The sequence below is a fragment of the Dendropsophus ebraccatus genome, chromosome 2, assembly GCF_027789765.1.
Source record: "Dendropsophus ebraccatus isolate aDenEbr1 chromosome 2, aDenEbr1.pat, whole genome shotgun sequence".
Taxonomy (NCBI): Eukaryota; Metazoa; Chordata; class Amphibia; order Anura; family Hylidae; genus Dendropsophus; species Dendropsophus ebraccatus.
In genome coordinates, this window is record NC_091455.1 from 62,177,981 (window position 1) to 62,204,620 (window position 26,640).

At 42.9% G+C, this 26,640-nt stretch overlaps 1 protein-coding gene across 2 annotated transcripts in view; it reads left to right on the forward strand.

Moving 5' to 3' along the window:
• GAREM1 (GRB2 associated regulator of MAPK1 subtype 1) overlaps positions 1 to 26,264 on the forward strand; it is a 74,552-nt gene extending 48,288 nt beyond the window's left edge. Inside the window, exons 4-6 of one of the 2 annotated variants that reach the window (XM_069957656.1) lie at positions 7,816 to 8,991; positions 20,630 to 20,796; positions 24,164 to 26,264. In XM_069957656.1, the coding sequence (XP_069813757.1) occupies positions 7,816 to 8,991; positions 20,630 to 20,796; positions 24,164 to 25,073 (2,253 nt within the window). In that variant the 3' untranslated portion in view covers positions 25,074 to 26,264. The remainder of the gene's footprint in view (positions 1 to 7,815; positions 8,992 to 20,629; positions 20,797 to 24,163) is intronic. The other variant, XM_069957657.1, reaches the window with a different exon arrangement.
• Positions 26,265 to 26,640: the final 376 nt, after the last annotated feature.

A 26,640-nucleotide genomic window follows, 5' to 3' on the forward strand; every position in this document is an offset into this window, starting at 1 on the left:
TGGCAAGGCCAGTCAAGTTGTCTTTCTGCGTTATGTTGACAGGATAATACACTGCACTACAGTAGTAGTCATTATTTTACTTGAGAAGTTGGGAGTTTCTTCTTCCAGAGAAAGCATGACTCTTGTCCCCAGTTCAGGTGTGGTTTGCAATTAAGCTCCATTCACTTCAATGGAAAGGAGTTACACAACCGCACCCAAACTGGAGACGAGAGGGGCTGTCTCTGGAAGAAAGTGGCCATTTTTGTGTAGCGCTGGATAACCCCTTTAACATCATAGCTGCAGTGATAGTTAATCTTTGTAGCTGCAGTAACAGTCATTGTATTGCTCTCCATAGATATGTTTCAGTGAGAAGAGGTTATTCACTATCAGATATATACTCAGGTTACTTCACAATGAGTATCATAAACATGACATTGGCTAAGGAGATTGTTTTAACACATGGACTTGTTATGTAATGTATATGATATATTGGTGCCTGTGTCATATAATTGCACCCACCACACTGACACAACCCACCCTCTTCCAGTTGGGAGAAAGTTATGAAGCTGTGCTGCTGCAGATGAACAAAGTGCCCTGTCAGGGTGTAAGAATGGGTAATTCTTTTTTTTTTGCTCCTCAGACAACCCCTTTTAAGGTGCTTGTACATATTAGAGAAAAGTAAGCCAAACCTGCTGATTATGGTGAAAGCAACGTGACTATCTGATGTCTATGGGTAACCCGACTCTAAACGCTACCTCATTCCCCCTCCCATTTATTTCCCTGCTTAATTAACAGGCAAGGCTCCCCTTCCAGCTGTCATTCAAGCAGGGATAGGATAGGGATGGGAGGGGGGACGAGGAGGCATTCCAGCTTGCTGCACTTTAAGATTTTGGAAAAGAATAAAATAATTTTTCTGCATTCTGGAAGTACAGACAGATATAAAAGGTACTCTGTGTCTTCTTATCTAACAGTGTCATCAGTTTGAGACCTGAATTGCAGCTTATAGATGAAGTAAGGGTGGGTTCACACTGAGTAAAACGGGTGCGGAATCCCGCCTGCCTGGGTTCTGTCAGTGGGATGCCTCCCGCGCCTTTGCTCTCCGTTCAAAGAATTAAAATGTCAGTTCTTTGAGCGGAGATGCACGAGGCATCCCATTGACACACTGGGGAATTCCACCTGTTTTACTCAGTATGAACATACCTTTAAATGTGGATATTTCTTAGCAGAAACCGATTTCATATAATAATGGGAATTATATTAGAAAGAAATCAGTGCAGATGATCCAGTCTGGAAAATGCTTTCTTTTTCCTTGTAGTGAATGCGGCTGGACATGCTGCTGAGTAGTAAAGAATAAAAGCACAGAATAGTTTCCTCATCTGTTGGCCAGGAAATTATCCGAGGTGTTTAGATAGCATAGATTGTGAATAGTTTCCTCTCAGGAAGCACTAGAAGTAGTATCCAGGCTAGCAGATTGTATTGATTGTTGCCGTTACCATCTCCCATATTTCCTGCTCATGATGTCACCATGGCATGATTAGCCTGTCGTCCCTGTGTACTACCGGCTGATCTGTACAATGACATGATCTGATAGAATGTGACATCACGACTTAGCAGATTGTCACATACTGACCTCCAAAGCTGTGTTGTACTTGGAAATGTCCATTGTATTTAGACTATGAGCTCTGTGTACTACCACACGGAGATGTCTGTGGAGTTTAGCATCACTTTCTGTTTGCTTTTCTTATGTAAAACTATGTTAAATGGTTTTAATTGTGTTACATCATTTTCTTAAAGCTTGACTTCCCCAAAGCCATGCCTCCTTCGTACATTCAACAAATCTGTTTCTAATCCAGGAACGTGAAACACCCTGTCCTGTTCTGGAGCGCTACCAAAAACATGCCAATCATCTGCTCAAAGGAGCCACGGAGCTCATGCAAGCGCCACAGCCTCTTTAGTGTTTACTACTGCCCATCCTTATACATCTACTAGAAGGAACTGAAGTATTGACCCATACAAGGAAACAGTACAGCACTGTATTTCCTTGTACCATTACTATTAAAAGTAGGATGAGTGCAAGGATAAGCAGTAGTAATTGAAGAGACTGTAGAACGCGCACAATTAATATTCTTTAATAGTCTTGACTAGTGCCTTTCTGCGCTCTCGTTTCTAGAAGATAGCAGTAAGTGGGAGAGGTTACACACCAGCTCAGAGTGAATAAGGGGGGAGAGAATCCTTAGAGCACAGCTCATTAAGACTGCAGAGAGAGAAAAGAGTAAACAAAGGTAGTTTGCTGTGGATAATAATTTAGGCTGTTTAAGGGTGCGTTCACACATACAAGATCTGCAACAGATTTGATGGCGCAGATTTGAAGTTGCAGATTCAATGCAAAGTAACTCTGGGCCATCAAATCTGCTGCAGATCCTGTACGTGTGAATGCACCCTAAAGGAGAATTTGCTGCTGCTGGGCAGGGTGGGGAGCAGGCACACCAGGGGAGGTGTCCTTGCTGGGGGACAGTGGGGGGGAGTCCCAGCGGTGAGATGCCTTTGGGGTGGGGAGCGGGCACACTGAGGGTGGTGTCCCCAAGCTGGGGGAGTCCCAGCGGGGAGGTGTCCTTGGGGTGGGGATTAGAGACGCCAGGGGAAGTGTCTCCAAGCTGGGGGGGGGGGGGGGGAGAGCTGTGGCAGGGAGTCCAGAAGGGGGACAGAGCCGACAGTGAACATCCCTCTGCCATCATCCTCTCCGGCAGCCACAGCCCCCACAGCTCTGGGAGTTGGGTCGTGACATCACCATTTTATCCACAAAGTGAAGCCTTGACGCAGTAGTAAGTGCTGGAAAAAAAGCACTTGATAAGCATTTCCCATAATAAGTGTATATTGGTGATTTGTATAGTTCCTGTGGGGAGCAACACAATACAAAATTGTCGCTGGACCCCCATGCTGGGGTGAAGGCTGCCCGACCCCCCGCTAGAGCCCCGGATACTTACCCCATCTCGACACGTCCCGCACCTGGAGCCGATCCCGGGACGGACATTTCCTTGTCGGAAGCCCGGCGCGCGCTGCTTAGATGAGTCCGACACCCATAGAGAATGAATGGCCGTCATTCTCTATGGGCATCGGACTTGCCTCAGCAACGTGCGCGCCGGGCTTCCGACGGGGATCTCTTTGTCCTGGGACCGGCTCCAGGAGCGGGACTTGGCGAGATGCGGTCAGTATCCGGGGCTCTAGCAGGGGGTCGGGCGGCCTTAGAATGCAAAGCTCACACAGCCAGCTGCAGTGCCTGTAGAAGCTAAAGTAACATTTTTAATATAGACCTATGGAGAAAATGTAAAAACAAATCTAGAATAAACCATAAATGCTTTTCAAAGACGTCCATGGCCTTTAAGACAAAGTTTGCAGCAGTCATAAGACCAATTTTATCTTTCTGCACAAAAGGGAGCAGCCGGTATAACAGGTCAGACGTGGTGCAGATCCTGTTATAGAGCCCTGATCTATATTCTGTAATTAGGCTGTGGATGTAATTACTGATCATTGATCAAATCTGGACAATCAGTAGAAACTAAAGATTTCAAAGTAAATGTTGTTCTACTTTAAATAAGCTCTTGACAGTCATAATGACTATTAGGTAATCATCTGTTCCTGCAAATATGCTTTTCCGTCTGTTAATTTCTCATCTACCTCCCACAGCTACAAAGATAGATGAACACTAAAAACACACACTGAAAATGACTTCAAAGCACAGTGCAATAAAATCTTTTTTGTTTTTGGCAAAAAATACACGGAGTAGACAATATGCTGATTTCCAAATTGTCAGAGTCTTTACAGAGATGTGACTATGTATGCCCAGCTTGGTGGGTAATTGGTACATCTAGGGGGTTATGTCATTTATTCAGTTATACAGTGTACAGGATGCAATTATATCACTTTTTATAAATTCTAGTACTGGTCCTGAATTAAATTCTAAAAGGGAACCAGTCACTGTAAATATACTATCCAAACTATCAGCATTCTGTTATATAGAGGATATACAAGTAAAACCTTGGATTACAAGTAACTTGGTCTGAGAGCGTTTTACAATAAAAAAAAAAAAAAAGTATCTCTGTAAATGAGGGAGATTTTTTTAATAAAGTGTATTCATTCTGATACTGTCCGGGATAGCAAGCCATCTAATTCTATCCCACTGCTACCTGATCAACTCTGCCGGTTATTGGTCACCTTCCAGCTCTCCTCTGGTGCCCGTCCATCTTAGGGACCCTGTAGACCTGTGTAGATCCTCCTGTGGAAGCGAGCAGCTTGACCTTGTCTCCTCTCCCTGCTGCCAGAGAGGCTGTGGCACTCTTCTTCTGTGTCTTTCAGCCAACCTGTATTCTTCTGGAACAGATGTAACCTAAGTGGTGAGTGCTTCAACTCCCCAGGGCCTCATCCGGACATCTTCTGCCACTCACGCATCAACACCATCTTGCCTACATGTGGCGCTGGATGGTGTATGCTTCTTGCTTCCCTCTGACCCCTGAATTTGCATTTTACAAGTAGCTGCTGCATTAGTACCAGCATGTTCGTAGACACCTGGGGAGTCGTGTGTGTGTGGAGGGAGAGGTAACAGACTAACCCCTTCTTTATTGATACACCATACCTACTTCATTTTTGGGTTGTGGAAAGAATTGTGAATGTGTGTATAAAAGGATTCAGGATAACTTGTAACTTATTGAAATCCCTGCTGTGCTTAAGAGTCCAGTGGGTGGTCCTAATCGGTTTCAATCAAAGACTTACAAGTTATACCAATTCTTTGTCCACAAAACTATGTTTTTATATACGTAGCTTATCTTGCTGTGTAAAATCAGCATTACACTGTTCCTTAATGGGATGCCTGTGTGTTGCACAGATAAGCTAGTTCTTCCAAGTTGATCCACTATTTGCAATCGGTGTCCCTTTCTGGGAAAGGTGATCCTATGCACTCCATAGTTGTGCTGCTCTTTGAGACCTGGGTATAAAAAAAAATTACATAGACATCTGTATTGACCTTTTAAATGTATTTGTGCATAGTAATTGGGTCATCCTTAAGCCGTCTTTTCTCCAAACTAAATAACCATAGTTCCTCAGATAATAATCCCTCTGCTGTTTATCCTGACTTGAGCTCAGTCGACTTGTTCTTGCAATAATAACAACAATAATTACAGATTTTCTGAGAACAGCCTGGGCAGCTCTATTCCTAAGCGAGGAGAGCTTTCTCTGCTCGCTGTCCAGAACGTGACTGCAAGAAGCGGTAAAAAAAAAAAAATAGTCAAACACGGTAACTATTAATAGTGAGATGACAACAAGACCTCTCTTGCACCCTGAAGTGTAAACCAGTGAAGCCATTGGCCCACTAATGCTAAGGATGCAATGATTTTTTACATGCCTTACCAATAGGCCTGGAAGGGAATGATGGCAGAGTTTATTGCATAGCAATGTGAGTTGTGAACAAAACAACAGAAATATAAAAACAAAAAAGGAAATGTAAACAAAAATGTAAAAAAAAAAGTTACATTCTTGTCAACTGATCTTCAGGATATTACCAATCCAGAAACTTAAATGAAAACCAAGTGAAATCTGACTAGTTTGACTATTGCAGCATAGAGCAGCAATGGGGGTCCTCCAAAACTACAACTCCCATCATGCCTGGACAGCCGAAGCTTTAGCTTTGACTGTCCGGGCATGATGGGAATTGTAGTTTTGCAACAGCTGGAGGGTCCTCATCCCTGGTAGAGAGGAAAGTTTCGTGGTTAGAGATAAGCGAACCTGGAGCATGCTCGATTCGATCCGAACCCGATCGTTAGGCATTTGATTAGCGGTGGCTGCTAAACTTGGATCAAGCCCTAAAGCTATGTAGAAAACATGGATATAGTTATTGGCTGTATTGATGTTTTCCAGACAACTTTAGAGCTTTATCCAACTTCAGCAGCCCCCGCTAATCAAATACCGAACGAGCGGGTTCAGATGGATTCAATCATGCTCGAGGTTCGCTCATCTCTATTCGTGGTCAAACAGTCTTTCTATGATAAAGGTGAGAAATGTAGATAATGTAGACAGTGAGGTGTAGGTCCTTTTAGTTAGAGATGCAGGTAAATAAGATTACGATTAGTAAATCCTCTAAACTGATTATATATAATTAAACATGTAAATCAGTGTAAATAAATACAAAATGTAATAAATATAGAAACTATATTGCAGTTTAGAATATAGAAATAGATTTATTTTACATATATAAAAAACATGGAATGTCTAAAAGCGTTATTCTGGTACCAGAGAATAGCAAGAATGTCTATAATAAAGTAACACTAAAACATGAAAATATAAAAAAAAAGAAAAAATTGAAAAATGTTAAAATATAAGTTCTATATGCATAAGATGAAAAAGAAAAAGGATTTGGGAAAAAAACAAGGCAGTTTGATCGTTGTCAGATCTGTGGGTATTTGGTGGTTTGAGTTTACACAGTCAATAGTTTCTCTGCAGTGAGAAATGTAGATAGCGCCTAAACTGTATTACTACAGGAACCCATGGCCTCCAAGTAAGTCCAACCCCAGACGTACACTGAGGCCTCCATACATTGGACCTTAAAGGGGTCCAGTACCTACACAAAGGGCACTGGGTGCAGAATAGAAAATAATGCACATTCACCTGCCTTATTCCCGCTTCCAATGACAATGGTACCCTACAGAAAATGCCCGCTCAGCCAATCTTTATTTTTAAAGCATACTGTTTTCATCCCTGACTGAAACCCCTTAAATAATTCTTGAAACATTTAGGGCTTGTTGTGAATCCTCTAATAAATCTGGAGACCAATTCCTTTCCACATTTATTCAACTTCTGATAGGGACTTCTTAGATATCACATCTACTGGGTATAGCGCATCATTCCAAATGGCCAAATCTCTAGGTAGTGACAATTTATTTATTCAGTTCAGATATCTTGTATACCTTTAGTACTACCTTATACCCCATAGCATTGCCTTACTTTATGACAGAAGCCACGATAATTGTAATCCCAAGCCTGGTGAGGACCTTTGCTCTTTGAATGTCATCACCCTATCTCACTTCTACAGACTGACAGCAAAATAAAGGTAACTTTTGAACTCTGGTATATTCCTGGTTCACCTGGATCAAATGGACTTCATGTCCAGGGAATGCACAGCCCTAAACCTTGGCAAGTTGTTTACCATTATCCAAGTAACATACCGTAAGGTGTTCGCCCCATATTTATATTATGGATGAAGTTACTTTGCTCAGTACCATCCTGTAGTAGATAGGGTTGCCTCTTTTTGTGTTAGTGGTAGAGCCCTTTCCTGTGTGCACCCATCAAGGTTGACCTATAGAGGGGTTTTAGCGTAAAACAGATTAAAGGAGTTGTCCCATAGAGTTGGTAAAATCAGATGTGTACCATATACATATATGTAAGGGAGTATGAATGTGCTGTTATAAAATAAAACTACTTACATCCCTGTACTGTCCTTCTTCCCCATGGATCTGATCACTTGCCGTACAGTGGTGCACACACCTTTTCCACAATCCCCCTTCCTTGCATGTGCAGTGAAGACCATCTGCCAATATTAGCGGGACAGAACGTCCGCCGTGTTTGGGGACTGTGTATTACTGAGTATTTATTAATATCCATGACATAGAAAAGATTATCTGTTTGTTGGCAGATTATTAAAATATTCTTTTTCTTCCTGAGCATGTTCCTGTTTCTGTGTAAGTTACTCAGTAATCACTTTGCATGTTGTTATCAGATTTTTTTTCTATAGCAGCTATTCCCGGTGGATGATATAAATTGTATAACAAATATAATTTGCTGTACTTACAGGTTGCTTCAGGAGAGTGCAATGAAGATACAGAAGTGTATAACATCACGCTGTGTACCGGAGATGAACTTACATTAATGGGCCAGGCTGAGATTCTTTATGCAAAAACATCCAAGGAAAAGTCACGTCTGAATACCATATTTAAGAAAATTGGAAAATTGAACTCAATCAGCAAATTGGGGAAAGGCAAAATGCCTTGCTTGATATGCATGAATCATAGAACTAACGAAAGCATCAGCCTTCCGTTTCAGTGTAAAGGGAGGTTTAGCACACGCAGTCCTCTAGAGATTCAGATGCAAGATGGAGAACACACCATCCGTAACATTGTAGAGAAGACACGACTGCCTGTGAATGTGACTGTGCCTAGCCCACCTCCTCGTAACCCCTATGATCTTCACTTCATACGTGAGGGGCATCGGTACAAGTTTGTCAATATACAAACTAAGACTGTTGTCGTCTGTTGTGTGCTTCGTGCCGGTAAAATCATTCCCATGCATTTTCCATTACATTTATCTGTCCCAACATTTAGCTTACCCGAAAATATAGCAAAAGGAGAAATGTGGCAGGAGTCCGTAGTACAACATTGGTACAATATATGCCAAGAGCAATTTGATATAGAAGAATACTCCCGTGCTGTAAGGGATGTAAAAGCAGACTGGAATGAAGAATGCAAGAGCCCTAAAAAGAGTTATTGCTCCGGACATAGTCACATACCAAACTCCCTGAGTTACGCCCGTGATGAGCTGACCCAGTCCTTTCATAGGCTTTCAGTTTGTGTTTATGGAAACAACCTACATGGAAATAGCGAGGTGAACCTACACGGTTGTAGGGACCTTTGTGGGGATTGGGCTGTGTTCCCTCAAGATTCTTCTCAGTACCAAGACTCTGGTGACAGTGGTAGTGACTACCTGTTCCCTGAAACCGGCGAGGAATCTGTAAGTCTACCAGCCAAGCCAGAGCTTCCCTATGAGGAGCTCTGGTTAGAACTAGGAAGTGGGAAACGTGGGGGACAACCCCTAACCCGTTCACAAAGCGAGAAGAACAAATGTGATGCTTTCCGAGGTTCATTGCATTCCAAGTGTGGCACTTCCTCCCTCTCATCTCCTGGATCTCTGATTACAAGCAAATGTTCGGATATATCTTTACCTCCACCTCCAGTGCCTCCCAAATCAGAAGCTGTGAGTAGATGGCAACATGTGAGGTTACATTATTCCCAAATGTAACATCTTAGTGTATAGCTAACCCCTTCCCCTGCCGGGCCATGGTAGTCACACGTACCTGAGGCCCCTTGAATTTTAGATCTTGCAGGTGTTTTAGTGATCCCAGTCATGAGCTAGAACATGATACTGCTAAAACTGTAACTATCAGGTCTGCAGGGGAGCAACCATAAGGAGTAAAAAGGGCTTTAGTAGTTTAAAAAAAAACTATAACCTAGGTAGATAGTCTGTAAGTTAATATATGTAACCCAGATGCCTTGAATTGGCCAGATTACTATGTAAATACCAGGTGTTAGCAATCAGTGAAAAATTGCAAAAATGTCTTTTTTTTTATTACTGTATGTGCCTGTTATATAGCATTTCTACATGTATGATCGCACTAACCCTGCTTGTTGGAATAGTTCATGTGCTTCCTGGTCATAAGATGATGTCCTCGTCCGCACAGCAGAGCCCAGTGAATGGGAGCCATTCAACATTGCACAGATGCGTCATAGGGCTCCTGAGTTCAGGCTCTTTAGGGCACCATATGTACAGTATAGAGCCATTCTCTCTTAGATGCAATACTTCTAGCAGAGAATGCTTCCTATTTGATGGTACTTGCCATGAATTGTTTTCCTGTCGGATTCATGAGGTATAATACAAAACAGAGCTGTAATATGACATCTACCAACTAGTGACCACTCAGTATCAGCAATCCATGGATAGTATAGGCATAGTAAACCACTGACGGCACAGAAATATATTGTACTTAAAGAAGTGTGGAAAACTAGGCATTTATATTCCGTGCCACACAGAACCCAACAAAAGTCTGTGTGTGCATCATAGCTGACATTCTTCACATAGTTATTTACTGGTAGCATCCCACATCCTGCATGTCTGAGAACACTACGTCTGCACACAATGGAGGCATAACTATAACAAAACACCTCAATAACAATAATAATAATCATGGTGGTGACGATGAAACGTTAGATGGGTTTCACGTTGCTTCATTCCATATGTGGTTAATGCACTGGTGTTTAATATTTTGTGTCACCCAACCCATTGGCTATTGGAATTAAAAATGTGCACACCACAGTTGTGTAATCATCCAGCCACAAAGGTGGATGTATACTTACCCCATACAGCTGCGGAAGATCCCATCACCTCCAGGTCTAGGTGCCTCTGCCACTTAGGAGTAGTATAGATAGGAAGTCATGATGGGAAATGTTGGTATAGATATAGTATAAATCCTAAGAGGACCTTCAGTCAGTGGGATAGAAGGAGTGTAAGTATTTTACCATTCTATATTTTTAAATCATAACCCAGTTCATTAATATACTATAAATGTGGCTATTTTTGAATCATTTAAAGGAAGAAGTCCATGAACCAGAGGCAGGCAGGAAGGTGCGGGAACATAATAAAGAATGTACACTTGCCCATCCCTTTACTTAGACCAAGAGGACAAGGCACTACCTAATTAGGATAACAAAGGGTGCTCTACCCAATATGACATGAAAATCTATACAACACAGACAAGAAAAAAGAATGCCTTATACTAAAGAGGGTGGCACATCCAGAATAAACAGACTATATCCAAAAAATTATGTATAAGAAATGTAGAAATCTTTATTGATAAATAGAACCACAGGTGCCAAACAAACACATTAAAATCATTTAAAACACACACAACACATGAGGGACTGTGCAAGGTAAACACAGACCCAAAGATACCCCGACATAAACAATTGTATCGACCTCCCCAATGGTATTAAGGAACAGGCTGCTAGGTCAGAAATCAAATGTGAAATATGCAAGCCATAATGTGTAAGCCTGTAACCTAATATGTACTGATCAAAAAGTGGCAGAGTGTAAATTCAGCCATGTATGGCTAACCACAAAAAAAGTTTGTATCACCATAAAGGGAGGTCCATGTCGAGGTCCACTGAACCCCACGCGTTCCGTCTCAGCACCGAGACTTTCTCATGGGTATTGATAGCACCCGTAATTAGAAAAATTGGTATCCATACTCACATGCCACTAATTGTATTAAGTCCCCCATGAGGTATAGTCTGCTCTGCATTCCTAAACATGGTCGCGGCGTCTCCGGACTCGCACCACGCATGTGCGAGCCCAACAAACACTCCCCCTATGACGTCAGGCATGACGTGAGTTCTGCCCAACTTTATTAATCACACTAAGAGCAACCCGATACACTACACAGCGGAATAAATCCGCTAACCTGCCCATCCCTGCTACTCTCATCTCTATTGTGCAGCTGCTGGATGTAATTTTCGTCCGGCTTTCGCCTATGTCATGACCCCAGCTCCTTATGCTGCAATGTCATGGACCGGCTGATGGCTTGCCTGCTCAGCCGGTCAGTGATTGCAGTGGTGTCTTAGTCACTGATTGGCTGAGGGGGAAATCCATCAACGGGGTATGTGGCACTGCAGCAGCAGGAATTGCTGGAGGATGGCAGATATTAGGAAGGCGTCTCTGTGCTGGCACAGGGATGGGTGAGTATACTTTATTATGTTCCTGCACCGCCTGCCTGTGCTATATATTTTAATCCTTAGGTTCATTGTACTTCTCCTGTAAAGGGGTTGTACAGGAAAAGTAAAACATGGCTCCTTCCCTCCAGTGTACCTGTGTACTGAAGTTAATTGGGCTGAGGTCACTTCAATGGAACAGAGATGCAGAACCACACCCCAATTGAGGACAAGAGAGGTGCTGTTTCTTGAAGGAAGCAACCATGTTTTTCTAGTCCTGGATAACCCCTTTAAACACTGCGAAATTAGACTAAACAAATTTAGTTTTTTTAAATCTATTTATTATAAGGAAGATACTTTATGCTTCTTATTAGATTACTTGTGCGCTTTTAAAGCGACTCTGTACCCACAATCTGACCCCCCCCCCCAAACCACTTGTACTTTCAGATAGCTGCTTTTAATCCAAGATCTGTCCTGGGGTCCGTTCAGCAGGGGATGCAGTTATTGTCATAAAAACAATAATCCTGCAGCGCTGTGTCTAACGGCCGGGGCTTACATTTGTATATGCATTAGGCTGGCACCACCTCTCCGTCCTTCCTCCCCGCCCTCCTCATCTTTAGGAATGCTCCAGGCAGATTGCTTCCTATTATTCAGCTGTGTGAGCCCGGCACATGGGCTGGATCGTTAATACACCTGTGCAAAGCTCAAACAGCAGTAAATGTTCCTGGATCATTCCTAAAGATGAGGAGGGTGGGGAGGAAGGACGGAGAGGTGGTGCCAGCCTAATGCATATACAAATGTAAGCCCCGGCCGTTAGACACAGCGCTGTAGGATTCAAAGTTGTTTTTATGACAATAACTGCATCCCCTGCCGAACGGACCCCAGGACAGATCTTGGATTAAAAGCAGTTATCCGAAGGTACAAGTGGTTTGGGGGATCAGATTGTGGGTACAGAGTCTCTTTAAACCAGTGCCCAAAACTAAACAGCATGTTTCAGACGAGGCAGCACCAAAGTCTTTGAGACCTAGAAGACTGTAATGATGAGAGTAACATGGTTGCTGGTTGTTTGTGGAGATTTCTGGGCAGGGCTGGCTCTAATGTACACTTCCCGAGCTGTGGTATGGGGTGTGTTTGTGAATATGGATGAGTTGTACAATGATCTGGATAATTATAAATGCAAGAAGCTTTTCCCATTGTACGCCCACTCCATGTGTTCCATCATCACTGCATTAAGTGCCAGGCTCCATCGGGAACAAGTGCCAGGATTACAGGAGGCATCTGTGAGCTTTTAATATTAATATAGCTAATAAATAAGTGGTGTTATCCAGCAATTCCTAGGCTATTTTCAGGAATCTGATACATTCTACAACTATGGGGCAGCATGGTGGCTCACTGGGTAGCACTGTTGCTTTGCAGAACTGGGTTTGAATCCAACTAAGGATATCATCAGCATAACATTGGTATGGTCTATCCAGTGTTTGTATGGTGTCTTCTGGTTTTCTCAAAAACATATTGATTAAATGGGTTCCTATGAAATTAACCCTAGTATGGATCTGATGTAGGGAGATTAGATTATGGGTCCAACTGGAGACAGGGGCTGGTGGGTAGAGGTAAGATTTCGGTACAGCAGTGTAGAATTTATTGGTGCTAATAAACTGAACCCCAAAAACAACATACATGGTTTTCCAATGGTCCCCCCACCATTACGTACCATCCTCTCCCTGTGCTTATCAGGAATCTACACAGATCTGGAATGGTACAGGTAGAAATGCAGGTGGATGGATGCACACAAATACAGTACAGACAGTACACAATGGGTGTCATTTTCAGTATGTATTGTACAGGATGAAGTGTTTTCTGAAGAATTGGTTGTTCTCATGTCTGTGGAGATGAGTCTGGGTGGAAACATAAGCTTCAAATTACAGGTAGCGCTCAGGGATTTATAATAATGTGTTCTCAAGTAACTTCCCACACACATGTCAAGAATCCAAGAAGAATAATTGGTAACAGCTATAACCAAAACACTCACACCCACACCGCTGAGCGTATACGCATATATGTCTGGGAATATAGGGGAATCGTGGCTAGGGTGCACCTTGTCATTTGGTCAATCATTCAGCACTAAGCAGCTCAGTATTTCAGAGCAAACCGGCAAGTTTCATTATTGCCTGCTCTGATATCACAGGTTATTGCATGTCCCCTAGTACATGAATGCCATGTGCCCTGGATCCTACAAATGTAAGACCAACATATGTTTGGACGCCTACAAAGTTTTCTACGATCACCTGCAGTGAAGTATTGTATGTAACAGTGTCTGTCACTGCGGGTTCTGTCAATGATTGATCCAAATAAGTTTTATGGAAAAGTATGGGAGAAAGTTTGTGCTCCAGCAAGTTGCCTCCCACACGATATCAAGGAAATCCTATACCAACAGATCATTTTACAAGTCACAGGCCTTATAAACAGTCATATAAAAGCTAGAAGTTTCTTATCCATTTTTAATATTCAAAGCGAAGTTTATTTCAAGAACACGCATACATTGGAGTCACACAGAAAGGAAAACAGTAGCAGAAAACCTTAACAAAGACTACTAATTCAAAATGCGTCTGAGTAATCAAAGAGCATTTGAGTCCGTTGCGTATGAAAGCAGGGTTTGACCTCAGACTAGTATGTATCATCCAGTGGGTGCATAAAAGGAGCATGCAGATAATTATGCCTATATGAGAGTAAGGTAGGATAGTCCAGCTGGGACACAATAAAACCAAAACATGAAAGCATGAGAACAACACAGGCATTGAAGCCGGTGAAACAACAGGCAGATGAAGGCCCTCGCTCCCAGACCAAGGGTCAGACACACTGGGCTAGTGAACGAAGGGAGGGCGGGGGGGGGGGGTCTTATCCATTTTTATGGTTTTTTGTTTTTTGTTTTTTTTAAACAGCACAGAGGAATTTTTTTTTTTTTTTTAATTCTTATCCACATATTGAGCACAGCATACTAATAGGGCTCAGGTATACATGGAGATGTTCTGTGTTAGGCTGATCGTGAACATTGCCAGTCCAAGCATACTAGACGCGGCACTACTCTTCCTGAACTTGCTGTTCACTCGTTGCTGAACATAAGCCACCAACAAACACGCTAGTATGGTGCTCTGTTATGTGTAATAGATAACGTCCTACAATGTCCAGTAAAATAAAGAAACGGGCACTCCCCAATATGTGTGTAATCTTCTTTATTTCGGCTTCATGCCCATACCAAAAACCACTGGGAGAGGAAGCATGGCAAACAGGTCTTAGGGACGCATGTTTCGTGCCCAATTAGCACTTCCTCTAGTCTAGCTGATGAGTGACCCAATCCTCAGCTAGAGGAAGTGCTAATTGAGCTAATTGCCATGCTTCCTCTCCTTGCGGGTTTTAGTATGGGCATAAAGCAGAAAGATGATTACACACTTATTGGTGAGTGCCTGTTTCTTTATCTTATTAGACATTGTTGAACATAGCCAGTGCTTTCATAAAGGGCATAGTCACACTAGTAAGAACCACAATGGAAATATCACATTAAAATCAGTGTGGTATTTACCATGTGGATTGTGGTGCTGATTAAAGTTGAGTACAACTCGAGCTGCTTAAGTCTGATCGTTCGGCTTATGAATAACGGTGGCTGAATAAGTTGGATGCAGCCCTAGCCTACGGCTGCATCCGTGTTTTCCAGGAAGCCTTGGGGCTGTATTTAACTTGTTCAGCCTCAAGCAGCTCAAGTTGCACTCATCTCTAGTGCTCTAGTTTATCTTTTTATGTAATATATAAAGTTCCCATGGATCTCATTGAGAGCTTCCATATGGGAATGCACAGAAGAGTGACATTGGGTCTTTTTCCACTCTGAATAGAAATTCATGGTTTGTAACGAAAACTCACTTTGTGCTGAAAAACCTCTGTGGATTTTACCAGTGTGAACAAGCCGCACCAGTGCTAAGAAATATAGAAACTTGTTCAGGAAATATTGTTAATTACATGAACAGATTTTATGATACAAGTTGGAATTGTAACCAGTTTGCAGGTGCACGGGGAATTGCATTACTTACACTTCTCTATTATACTCCCAGCTCCAGGCATCATTTATTGGGCCCTCAAGGTGATAGGGAAGTAAATCTTTGAGTTTTATACTAGGAAATAGAATGAATCGGAATAGAATTGCCATGAACCTCCTCCTAAAGAGCAGAAGTGAACTGGTGGTGACCAGCAGAGCCTGTGAATTTCTGTGTTTTTTTTACCTTCATCTCTACTGATAGATTATAGCTATAAAGCAGCCTATATCTGCTATTGGGACTACAGACCTAGCAAGTTATTATGGGAAAGATCCAGCAGCTAAAAAACACATAATATAGTGACATTACAGAAGGGAATTGCTATTTATGTCATTTCCTCATAGTGGCATAGGTGGATTGTCACTTTAAAAGGAGTCAGTAGGGATATGTGGCTTCTTCCTTTACTATTAGCGAATACAATCAGTATACAGCTCTGTGTTGGCTTTATATGCACTAAATAGGAAGTAATAAATATAAAGTGCATAGAATAAAATAATTCCTTATGTTGGTCTGAAGGGAATATCAAATTATTAGACTTCAGGGAATATCCATGACTGTATAGAAATAAATGGTGGCCAGGATAGGAAATGTCCTGTATTTTCTTATTGGTGGCCAGATACCTCTGATTCTTACATTCCAGCAGGGCAAGAAACACTGTAAATCAGCCTGACAGCTTCCCCGTGAAGCAGCTTGTAATGCAGAGGAACCTGTCTGTGCAACATTACAACTTAAAGGACAGTCTGGAGCTGATCCAGAAACTTCATTGCTCAAGAGCTTAGCAGAGTCTTCAGTGAAGTGACCTGCGGTACACTGGATTCTAATAGGGGTCACACCCTGTGATTAAGAAGCCAAGACTGAAGAGCTGCTTCAAAGCAGCAAAGTCATTGACAGCTTTATGTCATGAACAGGCAGTGTGAATTATGGTGCTCAGATCAGTTGTCAAAACTCACATAAGGACAAAGACATGGGATTGCTGGGCATAGGTGTAAATCAAAGCTTCTGGATCCTATGTAAGACCCCCACCTACCATATGCCACCTAAGGTAACAGATGAATCTTTGTAATCTCTACAGTCCTATAGCAGTAACCTTGTGAGAGTTTTCAGCAATATTGTCTGACACTACCAATACTCTGACTATAAGTATCTGATATCTGTTCCCACCTATAGTTTGGGTGCCAGCACATGATGGAAACTTGTTACTACCACATCTAAGAAATGGACAGTAACGAACCGCCAAGGAAGCAACACTAGTAGACATTACTAAAACTGCTTCAAGATTTGCAAACAATATAGCAGTGTGAACCTAATCTTAATCTGACTTTACATTTAGTGTAAAGAAAACACCGGAACCAGCCCTAAAGGAGAAGTCCGTCGAAAATTTTAATTAAAGTATTGTATAGTGCCCCAAAGTTATACAAATCACCAATATACAATTATTACAGGAAATGTTTATAAAGTGTTTTTTTTTCCTGCACTTACTACTGCATGAAGTCTTCACTTTCTGGATACAATGGTGATGTCACGACCCGACTCCCAGAGCTGTGCGGGTTGTGGCTGCTGGAGAGGATAATGGCAGGGGGACACTGAGCACCCCTCTGTCATCATCCTCTCCAGCAGTCACAGCCCGCACAGCTCTGGGAGTGGGTTCATGACATCATTTTATCCAGGAAGTGAAGCCTTGATGTAGTAGTACGTTCAGGGAAAAAGCATTTTTTAAGCATTTCATTTTGGGGGGCAATACAAGACTTTAATAAAAATTTTCGCCAGACTTCTCCTTTAAAGAGGCTCTGCCTCCTCCAAAAAAAAACACCTTACTCTATAAACTTACAGTACATGCCTTCCTCTACAGTGAGGTTACAAAAAGGGCATGCGCTGCACAGGAAAGACTAATAATGGGGAGGACTACTTAACTCACAGATATAATGGAGAGGACTATTAAGCCCAGAGATATAATGTAGAGGACCACTAATCCCAGATATATAATGGATAGAACTACTAAGCTCACAGATATAATGGAGAGGACTACTAAGCCCAGAAATATTTATTATTATTAATTTATTTATAGAGCTCCCTTAATTCCAAAGCGCTATACAAGAGATAGGGGGTAACAAACAGAAACAATACAAGATCAAAAACACATTATATGAAGGCAAATGGCAGACTGGTACATGGGGGAAGAGGACCCTGCCCATGAGGATTTACAATCTATAAGGTAATGGGAGAGAAACAGGAGGTAAAGTGCAGCCAGTCAAGTGTGATGCAGAGTTATTGTAGGTTGTAACCTAGTTTGAAGAGATGGGTTTTTAGGTTACTTTTGAAGGACTTGATGTGGATGAGAGCCAGATGTGTCGGGGTAGCGAGTTGCAGAGTATGGGGGAGGCTCGGGCAAAGTCTTGGAGGCGGTTGTGGGAGGTACAAGCAAGGGGGGAGCGCAGAAGGAGGTCACTTTAGGATCGAAGGTTGCGTGAGGGACGGTAGCGGGATTTCAAGTCAGAGATGTACGGAGGGGACAGGTTGTGGATGGCCTTGTACGTTGTGGTCACCAATTTAAAGTGAATACGTTGGGCAATGGGGAGCCAGTGGAGGGATTGACAGAGGGAAGAGGCAGAGGCAAAGCGAGGGAAAAGGTGGACTAGTCGGGCAGCAGAGTTAAGGATAGACTGGAGGGGATCAAGGGAGTTAGATGGAAGGCCAGAGAGAAGGATGTTACAGTAGTCCAAGCGAGAGATGAGAGCAAGTACCAGCAGTTTTGTGCAGTCAGGGGTGAGGAAAGAGCGGATTCTGGAAAGGTTTTTGTGGTGAAGGTGGCAGGAGGTGGTCAGGGACTGAATATGTGGTTTAAAAGACAGGGCAGATTCAAAGGTGACCCCAAGGCAGCGGACCTGGGGCACAGGGGACAGAGTGCAGCCATTGATAGTGATTGACAGGTTAGACAGCGGGGTGGAGCGAGATGGGGGAAAGATGATTAGTTCAGTTTTGTCCATGTTGAGTTTTAGGAAGCAGGAGGAGAAGAAAGAAGATATGGCTGATAGACACTCTGGAATCCTGGATAGCAAGGAGGTGACTTCAGGACCAGAGAGGTAGATCTGAGTGCCATCGGCATAGAGGTGGTACCTGAAGCCGTGGGATTCTATGATATGTCCCAAGCCAGAGGTATAGATGGAGGAGGAGAGGCCCGAGTACAGAGCCTTGGGGGAACACCAACAGTGCGGGGACGAGGAGAGGAGGTGGTGTGGGAGTGGGAGACACTAAAAGTGCTGTTGGAGAGGTAAGAGGAGATCCAGGAGAAGGCTGAGCAAGTGACGCCAAGGGATGAAAAAATTTGTAAGAGAGTATTGGCGTGAGGCTTTGGCAGTTAGCAGGTCATTGGCTACTTTGGTTAAGGCAGTTTCTGTGGAGTGGAGGGGGCGGAAGCCAGATTGCAGGGACTCAAAAAGCGAGTTGGATGAAAAGTTGGAGGATAGTTCATGGTAGACATGTTGTTTTAGGAGTTTTGAGGCAAAGGGGAGAAGTGAGATGGGGCGGTAGCTGGAAAAGGAGGTAGGGTCAAGGGATTGCTTTTTAAAGGAAATCTATCAGCACCTATTCTTGGTCTAAGGTGCTGACAGTGTGAGGAAGGTCTGTGTTTTCTAGCGCCGGCTCATACCTCTATTTTCCAGATCAGTGCTGTACTTTGACAGTTATGAAAATAAATTACATAAAGAGGGGAAGTGGTGATCACTTGGTGCCACACTTTGGCCCACCTCCCCACTACCTCCTCCCAGCTTGTATTGAATATTTATGCCACCCGTCCCCCGGCCTCCTGGCGATGTCATCTGTAGCTTCCTGGTTCTGTGTAGTGCGCGCACGCTCCTGCAGGGTGATTCGCACATGGACCGTAGTGCGTCGGAGTGGCACTGAGCGAAGCCATTGAGGGCATAGGCTTTGGCCCTCAGTGCGCCTGCGCCGCTCCGACGCACTACGGCGCATGCGCGAATCACTACACAGAACCAGGTAGCTACAGATGACAGCGCCAGGAGGCCGGGGTACAGGCGGCATGAATTTTCAATACAAGCTGGGAGGAGGTAGTGGTGAGGCGGGCCAAAGTGCGGCACAAAGCCATTACCACTCCTCCTCTTTGACAGTTATAAAGATAAATTACAGAAAGTACAGCACCGATCTGGAAAATAGTTATGAGCCGGCACTAGAAAACACAGACCTTCCTCACACTGTCAGCACCTCAGACCAAGAATAGGTGCTGACAGATTCCCTTTAAGGATGGGTGTGACGGTTGCATGTTTGTATGGAGATGGGAAGATGCCAGAAGTTAGTGACAGATTGAAGAGATAGGTTAGTGCTGGGACAGGTGCTAAGGAGAGGTTGGGGATAAGGTGGGATGGGATTGGGTCAAGCGCGCAGGTGGTGAGGTGCAATGTAGAGAGCAGTTTGGAATCTACTAAGCCCAGAGATATAATGGGGATGAACTCCCAATACGCCCTCTCTAATCAAAGCTTTTCATCGGGTACGTTTTGCTGTGGAGTCTGTGAACTCTCTGCAAGTAGGGCCTACAATCCGAGGTGAAGTGAATGGGGTTGGTGCAGCTTCTGTAACAAGTACATGATGTGTGAACCCTCTTTTAAGACTCCCATACATATCTGTGACAAGTTGTCCAAATTTGCTGTTTTGGCAAAACCAGCCAGTTGTCTAATGTTTATGGAGGCCTCCTGTCTCTTCCCTGACAGCTGGGGAAGAGGAGGATTGGGTTTTCAGGGAAATAATCGGTCGCCAGAAGTGGCCAGGCCAAGCAGAGCGCTCATATGTATGGAGTGATTGGGTGACAGCTATCGAAGACAAACGGGCACCTTTTAGACTCCGTTTACCTTTATGGCTATGGAGATTCATTAGTGCTCGCTTATTACAATGAACATTTTGTTGAAGTGTACAGGAAACCACAGCACATGTTCCTCAATATTCAGCCTTCAGTCAATTTTTTCAATAAAAAAAAAAGCTGATGTAAAGAGTTAATAGATTTTTGTGAACATATTCAAATAACCATTTTCTCCATTTTAGGTAAAAGAAGAATGCAGACTCTTGAATGCTCCACCTGTGCCTCCTCGCAGTTCCAAACCATCGTCCCCCACCCCATCTGTTCCTCCGCCAACAGGAAAAATAGCACGGCAGCAAACACGCTCTCCCAGTCCTACGCTTTCCTACTATTCCTCAGGGCTGCACAGCATGTAAGTAATGCCTGTCTCTGTAAACACTGGAACTGCTGAGCGCTGCATTATAGTGCGAAACTCAGCAAAAGCCAAAGACTGGAGGTGACTTCTTGCCGTTCTCTCTCATCACTAGGCATGCATTAGATGTAACACTAGTCTAGCAACATGATGAGGACTAAGAGCATTATGTAGCTGCAGGCAGAGATTCAGTTTGCCTTATCAGGTCGCCAGAATAAAGAAAAAAAACGCTCATGGTGACTTTTAAGATGAAATATATAGATGTTTGTTCTTCACAAACACAATTTCAGTATCCTGCTCAAGAAAAAAGTCATAAACTCTTCTCAGCTACTGTTTAAATGTCACAGATGCAGCAATTGCACTACCACACACAACCTGAGGATAGGGGTGGTGCTCTTATGCAAGAGGGTATGTGTTGTTTTTGTTAATCCTGTGTGACCCCTTAAATTTAGGGATGAATGCTCCAATTGTTATCATTTTGTACTGTAGAGATGAGGGAATATACAGTAATGATCAAGCAAATCTCTTCGTTAACTCGTCGGTCAGCTTGTCAGCCGGCTGCCTTTTAACTCAGTGCTGCTCTGCTCTACGTGCCTGGGAAGCTGGATCCAGTCCTGGAAAACAGGAAGAACTTTCCTAGGACTGCATCCAGCTTTTCCAAGCACTCAGGGAGGAGCAGCACTGAGTTAAAAGGCAGCCAGCTGATAAGTTGACTGCCAAGCTAATGAAGTTATTCTCTTGGTCATTACTGTATATTCACTTTTCACTACTGTAAACTTAGAAATCTCTGTTTAAAGAGATAAACATGTACTGGAGAACACCCGACACTCACCAAGTAGATCTGCTTACTTATTGTGCAATAAGCATCAGGTACAACAAGGATGCGTTTTGGCCAAGCATGGTCTTCATCAGCTTTGGTGGTGCTTCCTAAGCTGATGAAGGTCATGCTTGGCCGAAACCCATCCTTGTTGTACCTGATGCTTAATGCACAATAAATAAGCAGGTGTACTTGGTGAGTTCTGGGTCTTCTCTACTACATCTCCTGATACCTATCTCCTCGAGCACCAACACTGTCGGAAGTGCCATCCTCTCAACAGCTACTAAAGGAATAAACATGGCTGCATTCCTCTGTTAACAGCACCCCACCTGGCTACAGGTTTTGCCTGGCATTACCATCAATAACTTCAAGGAAGCTGGACTTAAAGTGAATGTACTGATGGTACATTTGTTTTAAAGTTTTGCATATGTATAAAATGGCGCCGGCCCAGGAAGCCGTGCCGCAGTCCTTTTTTTGAACCACGGCTCTGTTCATTAGAATTAATGTAGCCGCATCACAGAGGGGCAGGGGTTTTCTCCCACTGGTGGGCGGGCCAGCCTACTTCCATTGCTTCATCCCCGGCTGGTGCCCAGGAATAGAACAGTGCCATTCATGGGAACCAAGCCACATTTCAAAAAGAGGACCGTGAGAACCAGCTTCCCCTTGCTGGCGCCGTTCTAGCCATGTGCAAAACTTAAAGCGAATGTACTGATGGTGCATTCATTTTAATACCAAACACAATGGACTGGTGTAGGGCTGTTTGTAATAGAAGCCATGTTTTTTTTAGTCCTGGACTTTAATGCTTGTACGATTTTATTTGCATTTTGTGCAGGTATATTACATGGCTGGCCAGGTTTCATAGTTGAGTGATACTGTTAGGATATCTTACCGCATACATTTGTTTTAACTTTTGTCTCTAAAGAACATATTGTTCCTTTTTGCCTATATTATTTGTCTATAATCCTTTAGTGCCCATTGGGAAAGTTAGACGATAATTTCTATTTCTATATATATTATTTAACTTTGTATATACATTATTCATGGACTTCACCCACTAGTGTTTAGTTATACCACCTCTCAATGTCAGTCCATTGGTTGGGGAGGAATAGGTTAAGGACAATGGAGACTCTTACAGTGCACATTTTATTACAGATAATATTTACTTACAGACAGGTTATTTAGATCTGTAAAAGTCATTTTAAATCTTAGTAAAATATTAATAATTCTATTCTAGAATAAATAAAGTATATGCTGGCCACTAACATCATTTAGACCAATGAATGCGGTTAGCAAAAAGCTAGTGGGATGTTGATCTGTCTTCCAGGTATTATAATAGCAGTATACTTCCTCCTGTTGAGTTATTGTTCAGAATTTATTGATGGCTCTTTATTATATTAATGCCACAGTGGAATACACTAGACAAAAATATATGATATGGGAGTTATGGATTCCCACAATTCATGCATATTAGAAGTGTACCTCCTGCTTCTTGACCACCAACCAGCTAGTAGTCCAAAGGTGATCATTACTCACATTAGTCCCTCTCGACAGTGAGGCTCGCACACACACACACTAAAGCCCCTAGTACATGGGGCAATGAAAGGGAGCAAGTGAGTGCCCACCTCTCAGGTCAGCGTTCACTTGCTCCTCATTCCCCACTTGCTGCCGGCGCTATTACATGCACCGACAGCGAGCAGGTAAGTGCGGGCGGGGAGCTGCGGGGGGGCTCCCTGGACAATCTTTAGATCGTCTGGGAAGCCCATAGGAGATAGCAAAAGAAAAGCCTGTGGAGCCTCATTTAAGAGTCTCAAAACCCAGGACTAGCCAGATATCCCTCAGGGAAGGACCCAGAAAAGGGGTGACTCCTGTACGGAAACCATCAAAACCACCAGGCCGATAATAGCTTTGTATAATAGGGCCTTAAAGGTGCCCAACCTTCTGATGCACCACCCGCAGATAATTCCGGTGAATAGAAGGCTTCAGCATGAAGGATTTTCGATTGCCTGTCCCTATTGTTCTTTGAAGATGTACGCCAAAACAGTGTGGCTGTGGCTTATCCCTCCTCATAGAGAACACATGAATATATGACTGTGCTGCACATTAATGTGTATGGGGTGGTGGGGAGAGATAACGTTCATCCAACAGTTACTAAATTTATGTATGTGTTGAATGTATGGTCGCTTTAAGGCCAGTACTGATAGAAAGCTGGTTAGTAGTATTTAGAAGTGTAGGAGGAAAACAGATAACCTGGAAGAGACCAGTGTATACAAAAGAAGAACATAGACATTTCATGCATCAAATTTTGTAGAAAACTTGATATGTGGTCTATGACTTTTTCTTATTGTGATATGAGATATATGCTCATTTGCAAATGTTTGCATTTGTCCTATTATAACCGCTGAGTCAACTAGGCAGTCCTCAGTATGACCCTGTGAGATGGTCTACAGTTATGTTACTAGTTGAAGTGTATAAGAATGTTACGATCTGGTGAAATCTGCTAGAATTTATTGTGCATATAATAGTAAATAGTTTTTTTTTTCTTTCTCTCAGTGGTCTTGCTGAGAACGAAGTTGCAGGTTCTTCAGACAATGCTCAAGTTTCATGCTACCCCTGTAACTGGATCAAGAATGAGTCAAGTGATCTTGAGAGCAATTTGTCTTGTGGGGTAGCAGCTTCTGAAATCCTTCCCTCTCGATTATCGTGGCCAAACCGTTACTGTGGTGGGGCTGAAGGTATGAACACGAACGACCTGCTTGTGGACCAGTGCCGCAGTTATTACAGCTATCCTCGACAGAAGACACCAGCCACACCAAAGAGAAATTTTCCAGCTCCGTTTGACTTTAGTGGGGTGGACCCATTAACTGGGTTCACACAGGGCACACCAGCTGAATTTACCGATATAACTGCAGGCTGTCCAAAGTCTGCCAGCTACTCATTGGAAACCTCATCTGAGAAAATTGTTCCCGATAACAGCACAAAACAGAGTATGTCATGTCCTGCATTACCCCCGCGGGCACCTAAGTCAAGTGAGGTTAACCCAGTCCTCGAACCCCTATCTCTTTCTATGAAAATTGACGGAGCAGAAGAAGGCTCACAGACTTGCTCCCCAGATATCACAGAGGAGCATTTTTTGGCGAAAAAGGGCATGCAGGACATTTTCTCCATTTCCTACCCATTCTCTTCTCCTCTACACATGCAGCTAGCACCACGGTCGTGCGGAGATGGCTCTCCATGGCAGCCTCCATCTGACCTCTCAGGATTGTCCATTGAAGAGGTCTCGAAATCTCTTCGATTCATTGGGCTATCAGAAGATGTCATTTCTTTCTTTGTCTCTGAAAAGATTGACGGTAATTTACTTGTCCAGCTTACAGACGAGATCCTATCCGAGGACTTTAAGTTAAGCAAACTCCAGGTTAAAAAAATAATGCAATTTATTAATGGTTGGAGGCCCAAGATGTAAGACTGAAGGTGTTATAAGAAGTACTGAACAAACGTCCAGGAGCCCTCGGCATGTGTGCCGATATTTGTACAATCTGAAATTGTTATTTTGCACTAAGAATAATCGTGGCTGTATATAGTCCTACAAAAGAAGAAATTCTTACTATGCAGTGAAAGGTACGAGTTGTAGTTGTATCACTTAGTACTGTATGTTAATGCAAACCTGTATGAGAACACTCACAGTGTGCCTTGTGCATCACTGACCACTGAGCAGCTGCTACATATTGTTAACGTTAAAGGGAATTTTACTTCATAAGCTTCATGTTGAAAAATATAATATATTACTAGCCAAAGCTTACCAAAGTGTAGTTATGTTATCTCTTTATAGACTAGAGTTCATTAAAACCAACTACAGCCCTTTGTCCCCTTTAATATAATATGAAGGAGCACTTAACTGGATGCAGTTCCCTGCACAAGAACGATTCCAGGTGTATGGGAGTTACTTCCCTAAAGCCTTGTACGCTGCATTAAAGCTCACATTTCATTCATGTTCCAGCTTTTGTGTACATGACGTGTTATGTGATGATATCTTTCCTGTACAGAGACAAGTGCATGATCAATAAAACATATGGAATTTTGCATTGTATCCCCACAGTGGCCACATATGTAAGCGATCTCGATGGAACATCTAGTGTATTCTGGAGAATTTTATTGTTGCCTTTTTATTATCAATATATTTTTTTCCCCCCAGTAAATTCAGTCAAGATACAGCTAACCATGTTAGCCGGTGTTAATGTGTATGCAAATAACTTGACTCTAGGTCCGATATACATATAGACGTGGGCTCTAATTGACCAATATCCGCAGACATACACCCCCCACCCCACTCCTGCATTGTTGGTCCGTGCAGTTATTTGCAGTCTGACTTTTTTGCACTTATGTTGCCTAATAGTGGCCCAGCGTAAGGATGGCCATAATCTTAAGAGACTGTTTTATTACAACTTCTGAAGGATGAGCCTCAAATGGTTAAGTACAGTTTTTATGATGAAGCTTCTTTTAAATCTTATTTTTATTGAAATATTGTAAGTCCCAGAACAAAACCACTTCTTGAGGTGTAGAAAGCTCATATTGTGGTAAAGCTATGGACGCTCATAGATTATGTATGTTTGTGTATATAAATATGTATAATATATAAAGTTATTTTCACTCCCTACGTGTGAGACTTTGCTTTCTTGGTATTTTGGGAAAGGTATTTTTCTTAAAGGAGTTGTCTGCTTTTACCAAAACCTTCACTATGGTTCTAAGGGAAGCTACCCTCTTCCACAGTATGCCCAGACACCTCCAGGGGTGTCCATTTCACACTTAGCGCTATCTTCAAACAGTAAAATCCCATTTAATTTCCCTTGTGGCGGTGCTACAGGGAAATAGAACATTTGCCGCCTGGTGTCTCTACAAAGTACTGTACTATTCTACAAATAGACTGATCAGCTTACCTTCTTTGTAGGACAAAATATTTTTTCCTCTCCGCAAGAAGCGCACACCTCAAAAGATCCGCTCCTTTGCACAGAATACAAACATTGTTACTGATG